Below are 16,672 nucleotides of genomic sequence, written 5' to 3'. Positions count from 1 at the left end.
GTGTCAGGTAATGCATGCAGGGAATACGCATGCTGGTCTCAGGATGCCGAAAGAAAGTCGGTGCAGTATTGTTGCCAATTAAAGGGCAGATCACAAACACCTCCAATTAAATTCCAGTTATGCCGTCGGAGGGTTCCTCACCATCACACGCTGTCAGCTCTGGCACGGTGGTTGCGGTCATCATGATCCTGGTGCTCGTAGTCGCTGTTGGCGTGTGGCTGCTGTATGCCTACCGTAACCCCCAGACGCCTGCTGGACAGCTCCTCATCAAGGTGAGTTGCTCCACAGCCCACTTTCAGGAGTATTCGGTGCTGTTTGTAGCGCACAGCAACTCGCTATAATGGCTTAGCGGCTAGGACATTGTGCTGCTAAGCACGAAGCTGCAGGGTCAAATCCTGGCCACGACAGCCTCATTTCAATGGGGGCGAAATGTTTAAACACCTGTGGGTTGTGTAGTGGCTGCACATTAAAGAACCTCGGGTGATCAGAATTACTCCAGAGCCCCCCACTATGCTGTAGCTCCTAACTAGATTGTGGTTCTGGCACGTAAAAGCTCATTTTCTTTTTTTCAGTGCATCTCATTTGTTTGTTTCTAGCACAGTGGCAGCATAATCCTGGAGGCATACAACATTCTTGTATACTTTCATGCCAGAATAAAGCAAGAGGCACATTGTACAATGCAGCATCTGATAAGATGCACAACACATCTGAAGATTGAGTGCTCGGGGTGTTTCAGTTTTATGCTTGCAGAAGATACCCATGTACTCATGCAGTCATTCATTCACAGCTCTAATTGCTGTGCCATAATTCTACACATTCAGTGGGACAAAACTGGCTGCAGTTGGGATACTGTGTCTAGTGAAACTTTTTGCAGTGAATGTTAGATGTTTTAGATTCTGTGGTCAGTTGCAGCTGTGTCACATTTCTCCATGAGCATCTGTAAGGTCCGCTGCTTTAGCCAAGCAATGTTTGTGGGGCATGTTTTTCGCCTAAATCGGCTGCGTGAAGCACTGCTCTTATCAAGCTTGCACCGTTTCATCATCCGTGAAGATATTTTGATTGTCTGGATACTTTTCCTTGCTTGCAGTATCGTCCGAGCCAGTGGAGGCTCCACGGTGAAGCCCGCTACACGGCTGCCACCTCGGTCCATATCTGAGGAAGCTGGCCAATGGCAAACGACTTTGACGAGAACGTGGGTCCCTCAGGAGCAGAGACATGACATCGAAAGGAGGGGCCAGTTCTTGCTATGGGGACATCAGCTCCACTGGCTTCAAGCACTGACTCATCTAGATGTTCAGCTCTCCCCCTCTTTCCCTTCTTCTGTTCACTTCCCCCTTGTTATGCTTGGACTCGTCTGTGCAGCAGGCAAACATGTCGTGGCATGTTTTATTTTGGGCAGTCAATGGAGAAAGACACAAGCAGTGGACTGCCTTCTCCGTTGACCATTTGTTTTGAGTATAGCAGATGTTTCAGTGGACAGCAGGAGCAGACGTGACAAACAAGTTATGGGTCCACAACCCTCCCTTTCAGCACTGTCAAGTACAGTAAAACCTTGTTTATATGTACCTGCTTAATAAGTAATTCTGGTTCAAATATAGTTGCGATCAATCCCCATCCTGTCGCCATCGAACCTAGTGCATTGGCTGACCACTTAAGCCGTAGTCATTTAACACATTCCAAATGGTTAGTGCGTAGTATTTACTTCATTTTTTTGTGGCACAAACAAGTGTGGAATTGTGAACTGTCATACGCGCAGATCATGGATAGGCAAAATTGCAGTGCATGGATCTTTCCCAGACTACAGTTGCCACTGATAGTGACATCAAAACATGGTAGCCATGACGTGCTTCCTGCTCCCATAGCTTCTGGTATTTCCACGTCTTCGTCATGGCTGACGAAGTGGATAATGGCCCTTCTGTATCTGACATGGCTAATGCATTGACCACCTTAAGGGAATTCACAGAGATGATGGGGAAACTGACTTGCGGACTTGCGGAGTTAAGGATGCCATTGTCACTGCAAGGCTGCTACGGTGGCAAGGAAATTTAGTTTGCTGCCTGCTTGCAAATTGAACTTGTCTTTCTGTGTGTTTAAGTGAGAACTAACCCCTTTTTTGGGGGGGGGGGGGGGGTAAGTCTATAGCTGCTCATCTACCATTGACAGTTAATTAGTACTTTACTTAGGGCATACCTGATCCACATTCCCCACCAACTAACGAGGTTTTACTGTACTTTGACGAGGCAGACAGCAGAAGTGCAATGCGAACGAGTACTCGTTGGTTCAGTGAGAAATTGTGCGGAATGCCATGTCGCGAGATTCACGTCTTGTTTGTAGTGATCAATAATGAATGTGGGTCAGCGCTTGAGGTGTTAAGTGTGGAGCTAGTGGCATCTAGCGTCCAGTGCAAACCTGTTGTAAAATGCTTGTCGTTTTCACTTGACTTCAGCCACCATATAAGTTTGCACTGGATACTTTGTAGGAATCCTGCTTTAACTCTGGCCCTCAGCCGACTTGAGTGTTGTGCAGAACAGAGCTTGCTTGCCCTTAGAAAACTTGGAGACTAATTGTGGTAAGTTGTCTACACTGTTACGAGGGCCCACCACAAGGTTAACTAGACACTAATCCGCTACTGCAGCAGTTTTCTTTTTAATTTTAATTTTAATTTTTTTACAACATGCTGGCAACGGTGGGCTTAATTTCAGTGCAGTGGTGTAGCCTCTGTTGTACAATTGCAGCTGTACTATGGGTGTTGGGACGTGTCGCAAGAGCTGGCACCTTTCATCAGTAGAGTTCTCGGCTCTTCCTAGTTGGGTAGTACTTCGATTCCCGGTGTGGATAGCCTGTGTAAATGCCCACACAAGTGCTCACTGCTTGCTTCTCGTAGGTGCTGCTATGTCACGATAATGTCATGAGTGATGGTCCTCGCACAGGGAAGAGTGAAAGCGATCCGTAGCATTGCTGGTGCAGGACACGATAGATCAAAAATTTATGCACCTATCACCTCACGTCATCTAACTACTGTAGTCGGTCGCAATAGGCACCTAGGAGTAAAACCTTATGCAGTAGACATGCATGGCTCAAGCGGAGCAGTCGTGCACGTAACTGGCTGCAGCAGCTATTTATTGCACTGTTATCACAGCTAGAATGCTGCGTGTTGCACCTGTTCATCCACACTGGGAAGTACTCAGCGCTTTAACTGAGGGAAGGGAGATGGTGGCCTCCACACTTTTAAACAGTCCTCAAAATTGATACCCCAACTTGGTTCTGGAAACTGGTGGACAATACAGTCCCTGAACTGAAGTGGCGATTGCACTTCGACAGCGTTCCTCACAGTTTTTTTTTTTTTTTTTTGTAACTTGGCAGCATCAGCTTCTATGCGAAAGGGCTGGAGAGGGGAGATCGGGAGGAATTTCTCTTGCAATGCCTCTCTGTAGAAATTGGAGGAGAGTGCTGGTGCAGGGCCTCTTTCAGTCAAGAGGCAATGTTGTCTTCAACTTCGTAGTCGAGGCCACCTTTGTCACTCTGGGGTTTAATGCTTATTAAAGTACAAAAAATTTGCAAACTTTCTGCTGGAATTGCCGTGGTGCTGTCATTCAGGCACCCATAGTGCTCTCTCAAATTGATTGTGAAAGCCACTCTGCACTCATTCATTAGCTGCTGCTACAAGGCTGAAAGGCTTTATTTGCTTGGAGGCTACTGCTGCACTTACATTCCGTTGTGCTCTTGACCCAAAAGTTTTGTTTGGGTCTACGTGGTGGGCAACATTATGTAGCCACATCAGTGTTTAGGTGCTGCGCCCATTCAGACAAACTCAAGGGATAGCTTCACCTAATGGTCTTGAATTTCGTTGGCTGCATGGAGGTAACCCCTACGTATCATACAAGTCGTAAGACATTGACTGAGGGACTTCGCGAGGAATTTTACAGGTTCACAGAGGTCAACACATGCTGCCACTGTTTGTGCCTTTAGCCATTGCTCACAGCGTTTCACCCGTAAGCTTCTGTAAGCTTCTGTTAACAACACTCATTTACTGGCAGCAAACTGACAGGAATCAAAAGTTAAGTTACCTCATACGCATTGTATAATGTGTTCAGCTTGAAAAAAGAAATTCACAATTCTGTGCTAGCTAAATGATTCAGCATTGCACTAGCACTGAATTCGTTGGCACATTTCATCATCTCCACATTAGTTGAGTGCACTACAATGCACAGATTGTGACAGTGCACCTTCTATTATGACTGTGGCTCCACGACTTTCACTAAAGTGGGAGCCAACACGGCGAACTTAGCTTGGCTGTACCATCCTGTCTGTGCTCAACATGCTGTTTTCTCCAATGACAAAAACTAAGCTACCTCGCAGAGGTTACTGCTGTGGACGTAGCAGTGTCCTGCCTCGTGATGAAAGCTGCTTCTGTAAGACTGCACGCTTCTTGTGTTGGCAGTGTAATCTTCTGAAAGGTAAACTCTTGGATCTGACCAAATTACAGACTCGTCTTGCAGACAGAACATCACATATCTCACTGGCACTAATTCGGGAAATGTGTAAGGGCATTGTTGAAAGACAATTTGCAGCACAGTTTGGTGCTCCTCTGTGGATTGAATCAGCGGTTTGGATTCATAATGTGAATTCACTTTTTGTAGGCACAGGTAGTTTTGATAACTGTTTCGAAAATATGGCCCTAACGTTCTTTCTGCTTTGCACCGTGCTCTAAATTTAATTCCAAGACACAAGGAAGCCGCACAGGTGAATCTCTTCTAGCTGACTTCCCTGCAAGATGTTGCCACACTTTCAGATGTACACCTCTGTGGAAGAACTCGATAGTGCGATTTCAAATGTCACTACGTGTAAGTTCATTACATCTACTATCAAGTGCATCTCACTTTCGTGACCGCGACACAGAGTTGCATTGTTATCGTTCTGCCTTCAGGATTTGTCTCCACTGATGCATATCCGTGTGCTTGTAGTGCTGCAGTGGTTGAGGATATGCTAAATGACAATCTCTTTCTTGCAAGAACCTCATAACCCCGCTACTCAGTATCTAAACAAAGTGCCTTTCTTGGTGTAGCAAGGACAGAGCACAGCTTTCACGACATTGGTCGCGACTGCTTGTTTCATGCTGCCTTCAGAGCTTCTCACTGCTTTACCTTGGAACATATGCATGCTTTGCACTCTGTCCTTTCCTGTCCATGGGCCAGTGTCTGTACATTTGAAGGCAACACCATTGGCACTGTTTGTCGGGTCTCTTCCTACAAGCTGAGGGTCACAGTTTGTGCCGAACATTCGCACCTCACTACTTTCTTCTTCGTTTTCCAAGCCCAGCTTATCTCATTCCCCACCCTTCCCCAGTCTACTATTGATATGGTATTCAAGAGGGATGCAAAATGAGTGGCTCACTGCATCATGTAGCTGCTGTTGGATTGGCCTCTGCTGGTCAAACACTGTATGAAAGAGGAAAGGTCAAGAGAATGCACGGAACTGAGAAAGAATGCAGCAACTGAAAAACGCAGCGTAACAGCTTACAGAAGCTCACAGAAGGGCACTTTCGTAAACTGTTAGTTGTACCAACCATCTCAGTGTCTACTTGGTGTCACCTGGTTTGGCCATGGCTCTTGTCTACGCTTACTATGCCCTTCTTAGTAAGCAACTCGCAACATTCCCGACAGTGGTGGTCTTTTTTTAGGAAAGACCTAGCAGCTCTGTTTCTGAGGCACTTTTTATTTTATTTTTATTTAATTTTTTTACTTTTATACGAGCCGTGGCAACTTTCCCTAAGCGCAGCGATACATGTTTTTTAATTGCAGCAGTTTTTGTTGTGCATCAGACAGAGTGACACTTTATTTTTTATGCGTTCAGTACCTCGCTTGTTCCATTGGGCGGAAGCTCTTTTGCTGTCAATAGCTACATTGGCCACTATCTTCTGTTGAGGGGGAGTGTTCTAGCATTCTAACTTACGTTCCTTGTGCATTATTTTACTGTTGTCAAGCATATGGCTCGGTTATGCCTGCTAGTTTTACATCTGCATTCTGTCTCTCTCACATAATGTTACCTTTTCAATTTCGACAAAGACATTACTGGGCGTGTTCTTTTTTTTTTTCTTTAGTATGTACATAAGACAGTATATGTAGTTATAGTATCATAGTTTATTGTAGCGCTTAAAAATATAACTTGTTACCTTCTTACCGCTCACATGCCTGTGATGCTCATTATTGCGTAAACCTGCTTTCTTTCTTTTTCTTCTGACGGGTAGAACAAAAACGCTAGAGTGGACTCACAGAAGCAGGCAAGATAGTTCTTTGCACAATCCACAGATGCACTTCCATTGTTAAGCATACAGCCTCACTCAGTGTTAAGCAAGTCCCCTGTGCCTCTGGAAAAAATGTTATAGAACATACATCTTGAAAGATACTTGCAACAGGTTTGATCCTTTATCTGTCCGCTAAAAAAATTCAACTTGAAAGCGTCTTCACATGTTTCCGGTTTTTCATGAATTGGTGCAGAAATTTAAAAAAAGAAAGGAAAATGTTGGTGGAAAACCTATCATTAGATAACTCGCAAGGTCACTGCAGGCTTACAGCTTCTCTTCGACCAAACCTACAATGCAGTGAAATCCATTGTCCGTATGCATGTATATATATACCCGCAGACAGTCATGTGCGAGTATTTCTAAAACTTTCTTAGGGTTGACACCATCCTGTTTGTATGTGCAAGCCAGCTCGAAGGCCGTGTTGCTGCAGTGTCCAAAAATAAGACTGGTGCACGCTGCCATTGTCTGTATCGTAAGAAAAGTGAGTGATTGATCAATGCATGCACTGGCCCCTTTGCCACTGCTATACTGTTGATATATATTTACGTTTGTATACTTGGTGCCACAGTGTTCAACGGAATACACAGAACAAGGTGAATGTAACTTCGTTTTTATTTTTTCCCCTGCAGTTTGCAGTTTGTTCAAATTGGTATTTGACTCCAAACTTCATGGGTTTGGTTTATTTCTGTAATATGTTCATACCTTGTTTTGCTACAGTGTGCTGAGGTATAAGAAAGGAAGTTCTATTTGCTTTGCATTTTGGGTGCTGCGTTTTGACCCACAACCTTCCTCAAGTTTTTTTGTTTTTGCAGGCATGGCCATCGCTGTGAGGGTCATTAAGCTTTGCATGTGCAACAAAGCTTTAGCATTTTTGAAACGATCTTACTTTGTCGTCCCGTTAAAGGATTAAAATAAGTTTCACTACAAAGAGCAAGAGATCGAGGTTCAGCCGGTATTATTTCCGTTCAGCAGTTACAGGTCTGATGTTGGCTAAGTGCATCACTAAGTCAGGCTGCCACATGCTGCGGTCGAGCACTCCAAAAGAAACATTTCATGCTTTGTGCACCTAGCTCGGCCTTGCAAACAAGCCAGCAAGTCAGCCTCAGTAAAATCTATTTACTCTCGCTGCAGGCATGCAAGTTTGCTTAGTATAGGCGTTCAAAGTTAAAATGGAGGAAGGAGTCAGCGGAGAGTCGTTAACAGTACGTTGGAGCAGATTGAGAAGCGCTGGTCTGTACAGTACTCTTTTTTATATGGCCTTTGTGCCACAACGGTCTGTTGTGCGATCCACGATTGTTAGCTCACCCAGCATTAATCGCAGAATGGGTGCTCAATCATGCAGTGGAGTGCAGGTGCAGTAGGGAGGCAGACAAGTGAGATGGAGGAATATGGCAGCGCCAGTCACTTTGTAGACAGAAAGTCGGTGTTGTCAACCATTGTACAACCAAGGAACTTGGTTATGAAAATCGCAGTGCTACTTTTTGTTTCCGCTACGATTTCACACTTGTGCCGATGCTTGCATTGTAGATATTTTCTCCTTCTAAGTTCAAAACTTTCAGTGTGTACAAACATGCATGCTGTCAAGATGTTTGAGCATTCCTTCCAGGTCTCCTTTTGTAACTACCCCACCCCCCACCCCCGACACACACACATTGTGTGGTAGCCTAGCTCTTGAGTGACCCATATAGAGTGAATAGTTCCGTCTTGTACAGTGGCACTTGGAGTCTCAAAAATGTGCTGGAAGGCAAGACCAAGTAGAAGTCTCGCTGTGTGGGGAGCAGCACTATGGAGTGCGTTCCATATTTCATGGAATGCCATTTGCCAGATTTGGTGTCGTGCTCCTCGTGGATGAAGGGAAGCAAAATGGAGTTCCATGCTTGTTGCAAAAAGTCATGACTGCAGCAGTGCATGTTGTACAGGGAAAAAGTGTCAGTCACTGTTGGATCTGTAGTTGCAGAATCTCATAAGCATTTCTTTTTCTTTGTCAAGTTTCCTCAAGGTTACGCAAGGAATATATATGAAGGTTTGTAATTAAAGCAGCATCTCAATATGATTCAGCCCTGCCTTGGTGCAGGTTCTTGGCTCGCATCTCTTGCCTCGTTTCTTTTTGTTTTTGTAATGTGTTAATGGGAGAAAAATGTTTGCATGTGGAAATTGCAGTGTTTTAATGTAAAGAACTGTGCTCTTTGCCATGAAACACACAGTTTGGCTTGTAAACACATGCAGTCGTGATTACCCTGCATGGTACCTCCTTGATTTCATACTTGTGCTCTTCTGTCTGTTGCCCCTATGCTGAAATGACTTTTTTTTTTTCCCCTCCCAATTTCTATGTGTTTGGAGATCTTTGTGTGCAGTAAGTCCTGAGATTTACCATTCAGTGGGTCATTGTGAGGCATCAGCTTTGCCAGATGAGTATCATTAAGCACACTTTTGTGGACTGCTTGCAGTGTAGCATTCATGCTCTGTAGTCGTTGGTATCTGTGGTAGTGTGCGCTTGGGAAGCAAGTGTGTGGCACATTTTAACTCCCATCCCACATCTTGGAATTCGAGAGGCAGGTTGTCAAGAGTCTCGGACAATGCAAGTAAATATAGCTGATTTATTTTGTTGCTTATAATCCTGGGATATTTTTTTATTCTTAACTGGCTAGAATACTTGGCATTGTACTGCCATTTGTTATGTGTGGCATAGTAGTACTCGTTAACCATTTTGTGTAAGATAGGCATGCATTTCACATATAAATATAGAAAAGAAAGTAGTCTTTCGCAGCCTATTATGCCAAATTTTGTCCTTGCCTTGCAAGATTGAGCAGGGAAGTAATTTTTCATGCACTTGCATCCACAGTAGCACAGTCCACATAAGCATTTGCAGGCAAAGTTAGTTTGCAGCTCTAACGGGGCAACATGTGAAAACTTATCGCCACTGTAAGAGCTTGCCACGTAGGGTTCATTCCAACCTATGACTGAAGGCCTCCCCTTGGGACCTAATAAATTTGTGTGTTTTGATGGTTGCATTATAAGAGCCTTTGCCCATAAAGAGCCTCACTGTTTGTCACCTTGGCAGTACCTAGCACATCAGATATTGGCATTCAACGGAATTTACAGCAGGCATTGAGAATACATATCAAGCAGCACGTTCTGCTTCTGCTGTGGCATAAGTGTGCTAGTGTTCTGGCAAGTAGGAACTGTCTGTCGTCAGGTGACGAGTAGTCTGGCTCCAGAGCTCTCAATAAAAGGCGTACCTGTGGCCCTTTCTTCTTTGTAACAAATGTTGAACAGCATGGTAACTGCTGAAAAAGTGTTTTTATTGTATACGTATATATAAATATATATATAGAGAGAGAGGTCATTTTTAAAGTGTGTTTGTTACAGTTACAGATTTTATGCAATGCAAGATTTGGTATATACTGTGTGTTTGATCCTCCCTCTGCTCTGCATGTTTTTAAAACATTTGTGACACCATTTCTTAATATGAATAAAATGAATGCTCTTTAAACCTGTCCTTTGGGCAAACTGGCACTTTTGCTGCATCATCATGCCTCCAATTTTATCGAGTTCACTGCTCTTGAAAACTCTTTAAAAATATTTCATGCTTGCCTAGCAAGATACCGTATTGCAATCAACGTTACATTCTATGTAGTTGCACATCAGAGTAATACAAAAGGTGTCTGCCCAACGACTTTAATCTCCATGTGCAACGTGCTCCATTCATATGCGACTGTTTTATTCTGCTGATAACAATGCTTATGTCCGCCGCTTATACTTTGTTTCATACATAGCAGTCAGCGCTACAGAGACTATGCAAATAGTGCAGTCACGAATATGTCACTGTGAGAATTCAACAGTGAAATGACCTGTGACCTGCAATATCTTCTACAGAATTCATTCCAAATATACTATAAGTACAACATATGGTGTTATTGTTGCGTCACACCACCTATCATTCGTATGCCTTAAGCTTAAAGTATTTGGTGCAATGTTTTGGTTTCGAATGCAGGCAGTGCTCTGTGAAGGAGTGCTGTCATATAATCGTGTTGCCCCACTCGTACCGTGGTTAGTAGATCCAGATGTAATCGGTATGTTGTGACCGCAATGTATGTAGTCAACATTGTGCCAAATTGTGTAGTATATTCCGATTTCTTACTAGAAAGTAGCGATTGCTAAGAAATCAAGTCATTTGGCCAACTGCAGTTGCACACTGCAAGAATGCTTGCGTTGAGTGCTCAAACATTCGAGCAATGGAATCCGAATGCTCATTACCATGAGTCGTGCATATCTGAGCCGGGCGCATGGCTACAATTCCCGCGTGTGATGTTTTTTCGGTTCTTGCAAAGCAACTCATGATGGGCAAGTTCCTATTTTTCTGCTGTGGACGAGGCAAGTAACTTTCCGCAAGTGACACGAGCGCGTATTGCTCCCCTATAGAGTGAACAGATTGGAATGTCGAGGTCGGTCGCCCCGTGGCCTCCGAGATCGCCATGGTGCACCCTTGCTCCACCCATTTCATTGTCCGGAAAGGGCTTAGCCAGGAGCACCGCTGCCCCTCATACGTGTGTGCCACTCCTGTGGGCACTCCGATGAAACAATCGAGCATCTGGTGCTTCACCTTGACGAGCTTGGTGAATGTTTGTCTAAGCAGTCTCGGAGAAATAAATTCTACCTCCTTCACTTTCTTTCTATAGCTCGCTTGGCTTTGACCCTTGGCTTCAAGCACAGCAGTGCAGAGAGAGCATAGCGAGGGGCCGCCTCTCCAGGCGGTGTGACGGCCACACCTCTGGCTACGCTCTCCACACTGCGGTGCACGTAAGGGTCAAAGCCACTGAAGAGTACACATTTGGGCTGGTTGGTTCATGATTACAAGCAGAAAACGGTGCTAAATGACAGGACAAAGAGAGGGACAGGGACCGCAGCGCTGTGGTCTGTATCCCTCTCTTCGTCCCGTCGTCTAGCGCTGTTTTCTGCTCGTGGTCAAAGCCAAGCGAGCTATAGAAGGAGAGAATTTATTTGAAGAGAGGCATCCACACCACTGGGTACGCTGTCTCCTGTAGCCACAGGCAACGACAGAGGTAACTAGAGCGGAGTTCTTAGTTGTAAACGGATGATATTACGTTGAAGCTTATTTAAATGTTTTTGCCGAAAAACCACTTTTAGTAGGTAGCTTGGCAATTGCAACGATATTGCAAGTTTAGACAAATTGAATTTTTTGCATACCGTATGTCCACAGCAATACTTGTGTGTGTGTGTGTGTGTGTGTGTGTGTGTGTGTGTGTGTGTGTGTGTGTGTGTGCGTGTGCGTGTGTGCGTGTGTGTGTGTGTGTTCGCAGACAAAGGAACAAAGTTGCAATTGAGCAAAGGAGGTTTTTTTCCAGGAAAATGGGTTAAGCACGACAAAGTCAACTTTTTCTGTCTGAAGGAGGGCGATATGGTTTTCGAAGGAAGAAACCACTCTTACTGTTGAGACATTGGGTAGAACAGTGTCGCAGTTTCTCAAGAGCGAGTTAGCATCTTCAAGAAGGCAATGCTCCCGCTCTTTCTCTTTAGCTCTTAGGGGAGGAGGGAAAACATTTATTTAAAGAAAAAGGATGAGCAGGCGTCTTTGTGCTTGTGCGAGGAGGCGCCTTCAGTCCAGGGCTCCTGCAGCTCTCGCTGTCTACCGGGCCCGCCGCACCTGTTGCTGCTGGTCACGAAGGTCCAAGCTGGTCAGCCCGGCCTCCCACTGCTCGGGTGTGGGGTTGGGTATTTGCGGAGCTGCCTTTACGTAGGGCACGTCTATGTGGTGTGATACAGGGAGGCGTAGTCGTTACAAAGGGGACATTCGTATGAGTATAGTGCAAGCTGTATTGCGTGCAGTCTGATTAAATGGAGGTATGTGTTGGTTTGTGATTGTTGCCATGCTACGGCATCTACACATGAGAGGGTCTCGTGTAGAGGTAGGTGTTGTCTGTTCCATCTGTGGCGTTGAATTGTAAAAGTAAGGGCTCCATACATGCGGCCGTATCCTTCTCTTGCGGGGCCCGGGTGGCATGAGCTCGGGCTGCAGCATGCACATGCTCATTTCTGCGGAGGGACTCAACTCCTGTGAATTCCCTTCTCATGGTCAGGGTTCCCTGTGATTAGTTAACCTAGGTAAACGTACTTCTTCGCAGACTCTAGAGGCTGACTGGTGATCCTGAATTCTTGTTCCCCTTGCCCGGTTATTCATCATTATCTTTGTCTTCTGCATATTAATATTCAGCCCCACTCTCACACTCTCTCTGTTAAGGTCCTCATTCATTTGTTGTAACTCGACTGCAGTGTTGCTGAACAGAACAATGTCATCGGCAAACCGAGGGTTGCTGAGGCATTCACTGTCGATCCCTACTCCCAAACCTTCCCAGTTTAATAGCTTGAATATTTCTTCCAAGCACGCAGTGAATAGCATTGGAGAGATTGTGTCTCCTTGCCCGACTCCTTTCTTTATAGGTATTTTCCTACTTGTGTAGAATTAAGGTGGCTGTGGAATCTCTGTAGATATTTTCCAAGCTATTTACGTAAGCACTCTGTACTCCTTTATTATGCAATGCCTCTATGACTGCTGGTATTTCTACTGAATCAAATGCTTTTTCGTAATCTATGAAAGCCATATGAAGAGGCTATTGTACTCAGCGGATTTCTCGATAACCTAATTAATGACATGAATGTGATCCACTGTAGAGAGTCCCTTCCTGAAGCCCGCCTGTTCTCTTGGTTGATTAAAGTCCAGTGTTGTCCTTAACCTATTGGAGCTTATTTTGGTAAATATTTTATATAATACTGGGAGTAAGCTAATAGGCCTGTAATTTTTCAGTTATTTAATGTCTCCCTTTTTGTTGATTCGTATAATGTTTGCATTCTTCCAGTTTTCTGGGACCCTTACAGTCTATAGACATCTTGTATAGAGAGCCGCCAGTTTTTCAAGCATTATGTCTCCTCCATCTTTGATTAAATCGACTGTTATTCCATCTTCTGCCACTTTTCCCTGTTTCATGTCTTGCAAGGCCCTTCTGACCTCACCGTCAGTTATAGGAGGAGTTTCTGTTTCCTGTTCATTATCGTTCTGAATGGAGTTCTCCCGAGTCCTCTGGGTACTGTACAGGTCAGTATAGAATTCTTCCGCTGCTTTTACTATACCTTCGAGATTGCTCATGATATTACCCTCTTTATCTTTCAATGCATACATCTTGGTTTGTTCTATGCCAAGTTTCCTTGTCACTGATTTCAGGCTGCGACTATCTTTTACGGCTACTTCAGTTTTTCTCACGTTATAATTTCGAATATCACTTATCTTTGGCTTGTTGATCAGTTTTGACAGTTTTGCGAATTCTATCCTATCTCTTGAGTTGGACACTTTCATTCTTTGTCGTTTCTTTATCAGCTCCTTTGTTATTTGGAAGAGCTTGCCTACTGGTTGCCTTGGTGCATTGCCTCCCACTTCAGTTGCTGCCTCTGAAGCAGCCTCGTTACAGTTCATTCATTAGCTCTATGCAGGCACTTACCCAGGATTTTTTTTCGGGGGGGGGGGGGGGGCACCACCTCCATCATCATCATCATCATCATCCTGTTTTATGTCCACTGCAGGACGAAGGCCTCTCCCTGCGATCTCCATTTACCCCTGTCCTGTGCCAACCGATTTCAACTACCCAGGTAGCACACAAAGTCTTGAAAACGTCGTATTAAGGGATTCAACGTCTGAAACGGATTTTTGACCAAAATCGACGCATCAAAGACGTTGCAAACAAGATAGCTTAAAAACGAGGGGTGAATACGTTTGGATAACGTTGGAAGCCAGGCAGCTTAAAAACGAGGGGTGAATACGTTTTGAAAACGACTTCATATGACTCGCTCTATCTCTTTAGTTATCATGTGACCAAGGTGGCCACGTGATTCGTGATGCCGGGCAGCCGGGCGAGCCGGGCATAGTCGCGTCTTGATGGCATCGTCGCGTCCCCGCACTCGCATTGCGCTGTGGTGTGTTTGCGGCTGTTCTGAGTGTGCTGCCGCTGCCCTTTGCTATGTAAGTGTTGCAGTGTTTTGCTGTCAAGAAAACGATATTCTGTGATTAGTTTGGGTTGTGCAAAATTGTTTGTGTGGTTTTAATTCGGAAATCAGTAGTGTTTTCAATTGTTATCGGACCATGGCGGCCACGTTATTCGTGAAGCCTGGCATAGTTGCGTTATCGCACTTGCATTGCGCTGTGGTATGTTTGCGGCTGTTCTGAATGTGCTGCCGCTGCCCTTTGTCATGTAAGTGTTGCAGTGTTTTGCCGTCAAGAAAACGACATTCTGTGATTAGTTTGGGTTGTGCGATCTGTTTGTGTAGTTTTAATTTCGAATTCAGTAGTGTTTTCAATTGCAGGGCGCCGAGTGGAGGGCACTAATCAGCTCTTCAAGTTCATTGTCATGTTATTTGAGGCGCCTTTTCACTGACACTGTAATTCAGGCGTTAAGGGCAGTATAAGGACGAAAGTTAGAGGGAATAAATTGTGCCTGTGTGTCCCTAGCGTCGGGATCGGCCGCTATGCGCGATCCTAACATAACAAGAAAGCATTTTGCAGAATGCGAAGAAAGATGGCAAAATTGCTGTCTGTGCGCACCTTGCCAATCTCAGCAATAGAGCCGTCATCGTGGTATTTTAGTCTCCCTTTTTATTTCTGTGACAGAAATAAAAAAATGGGAACAATGCAAAATTGGAAATATCGCCTTTAGGATATATCAAAGAAGGTAATGGCGAGAAAAATAACCATACAACAAAAAAGCAATAAAGTGAAATTAGTACAGAATACTTAAACGGGGGATCCAGTGTAACAAGTGAACACGACTGCAGTACAGCGATCGATGAGACAGTAATGCTGCATCTTGCCACTCCAGAACGTGAGAAATGAATATGCAAGCCTCATATTAGTAACTTACATAAACATGGAAATAAACTGGAATGCACTGGAAGCTGCATTTGTGTAACAAAGGAAGCAATGCTCGTAATAAATAGTAAGTGTTTTATCTAAAAAACCCTGTACAAGAGGCAATGTTGTACCTCTCTGCCAAAGACAAAGTTGCAACGAATAATTTGCAAACCAGCAAATACATTAATTAGCACACTGACATGTCACACTTTGCGCACATCTTCAGTCTCCTAAAGTAAAAAAAAAAAGCACTCTGAATGAGAAAAACGTTTAACACATGTAGCCCAGAGCAAATTCTTTGCCAGTTCACCCACACTTTCACATCCAAAAACATTTGCCACAAAGTCCAGGCATAGTTCCACTGATGTTTACCAATTCACCCCCACTTTCACGTCCAAAAATATTCGGCACACAGTCGAGGCAGAGCTTCATAGATAAACAGCTTGAGCGCACCCTACTGATTATTCTGCAGTCCCGCTGGAAATAGAACTGCCGCACAAGCTGGTAGTGGTTTAAATGTAGACACACTTGCTGCCCTGGACAGGTATGCTCAGATATCTGCACTGGTGCTCGGTTTTGTGAAGTAGACACATTGATGCACTACGCTGGTAGTTGAAATGTTTTGAATGCACAAGTATTGGCTTCACCAGAAAGACTTGCCCACATACCACCACTGGCATATATATGCACTTGCTCTTCACTCAGTAGCATTGAACTTAAAGTGTTCCCTATGTGGGAGCCATGTGTAAAACCGGCGTCACGCGACCACTCTCGATCGCCATCACGCCCGATCCGGATCGAAATTATCGATGCGACTGGCTCACTGTCGTAGCTTGCGCAAAAGAGCCAATCACGACCGAGAAATTCGATTTGTAACGGATTGGATAGCGGTTAAAAGAGCCCCGTGTAAAACCGGTATCAAATAATGCACAGGCGTACGCTAGGAAAATGTGTTGCACAAGGACAAAGAACTGCGGCATGCCCTAGCTGCTGTGCGAAGCGCGCGAACATAACACATATAAAAAAAAACCGCGCGAGCGCTTCGCTAACTCCACGCGCACACATTGCACCCGCACGAACTCGGCAGGCCGCCGACTAATTAAAGCGCGAAGGGCGCACAGCGTACATTCCGACACATGTCCCAAACGGCAAACAATCGTACTACCTGAAGCATACTCGACTCACGTACGCAGTATCCACAAGCGAGTTATGCAGCGTACATGCTGTATCCATTCGCCAAGTAGTAAAATTGATAACAAGCACAAAGTTACAAGGGACTCAATACATTAATACCATTTGAGGCGTCAAATAAAATAGAGTTGGGCCGTTTCATATATTGGACACAATATATGGACACACGTGGTACCCCGTAAGACCATGAAATACCGCTCACGTGGGTAAAGGGGGCGAAAACACAATCGAGAACCTGAAGCGTAAACGATAAAAGCACGGTA

General features: G+C 44.7%; 1 protein-coding gene across 2 annotated transcripts in view; it reads left to right on the top strand.

Annotated features, from left to right (window-relative positions):
* l(1)G0289 (lethal (1) G0289) overlaps positions 1-9,803 on the top strand; it is a 113,255-nt gene extending 103,452 nt beyond the window's left edge. For both annotated transcript variants that reach the window (XM_065440696.2, XM_065440697.1), the window contains exons 13-14: positions 118-272; positions 1,088-9,803. In XM_065440696.2, the coding sequence (XP_065296768.1) occupies positions 118-272; positions 1,088-1,156 (224 nt within the window). In that variant the 3' untranslated portion in view covers positions 1,157-9,803. The remainder of the gene's footprint in view (positions 1-117; positions 273-1,087) is intronic.
* The last annotated feature ends 6,869 nt before the right edge of the window (positions 9,804-16,672 follow it).

Source organism: Dermacentor albipictus, chromosome 1 (assembly GCF_038994185.2).
Source record: "Dermacentor albipictus isolate Rhodes 1998 colony chromosome 1, USDA_Dalb.pri_finalv2, whole genome shotgun sequence".
Classification (NCBI taxonomy): domain Eukaryota; kingdom Metazoa; phylum Arthropoda; class Arachnida; order Ixodida; family Ixodidae; genus Dermacentor; species Dermacentor albipictus.
This window is presented reverse-complemented; position numbering and strand designations above follow the sequence as displayed.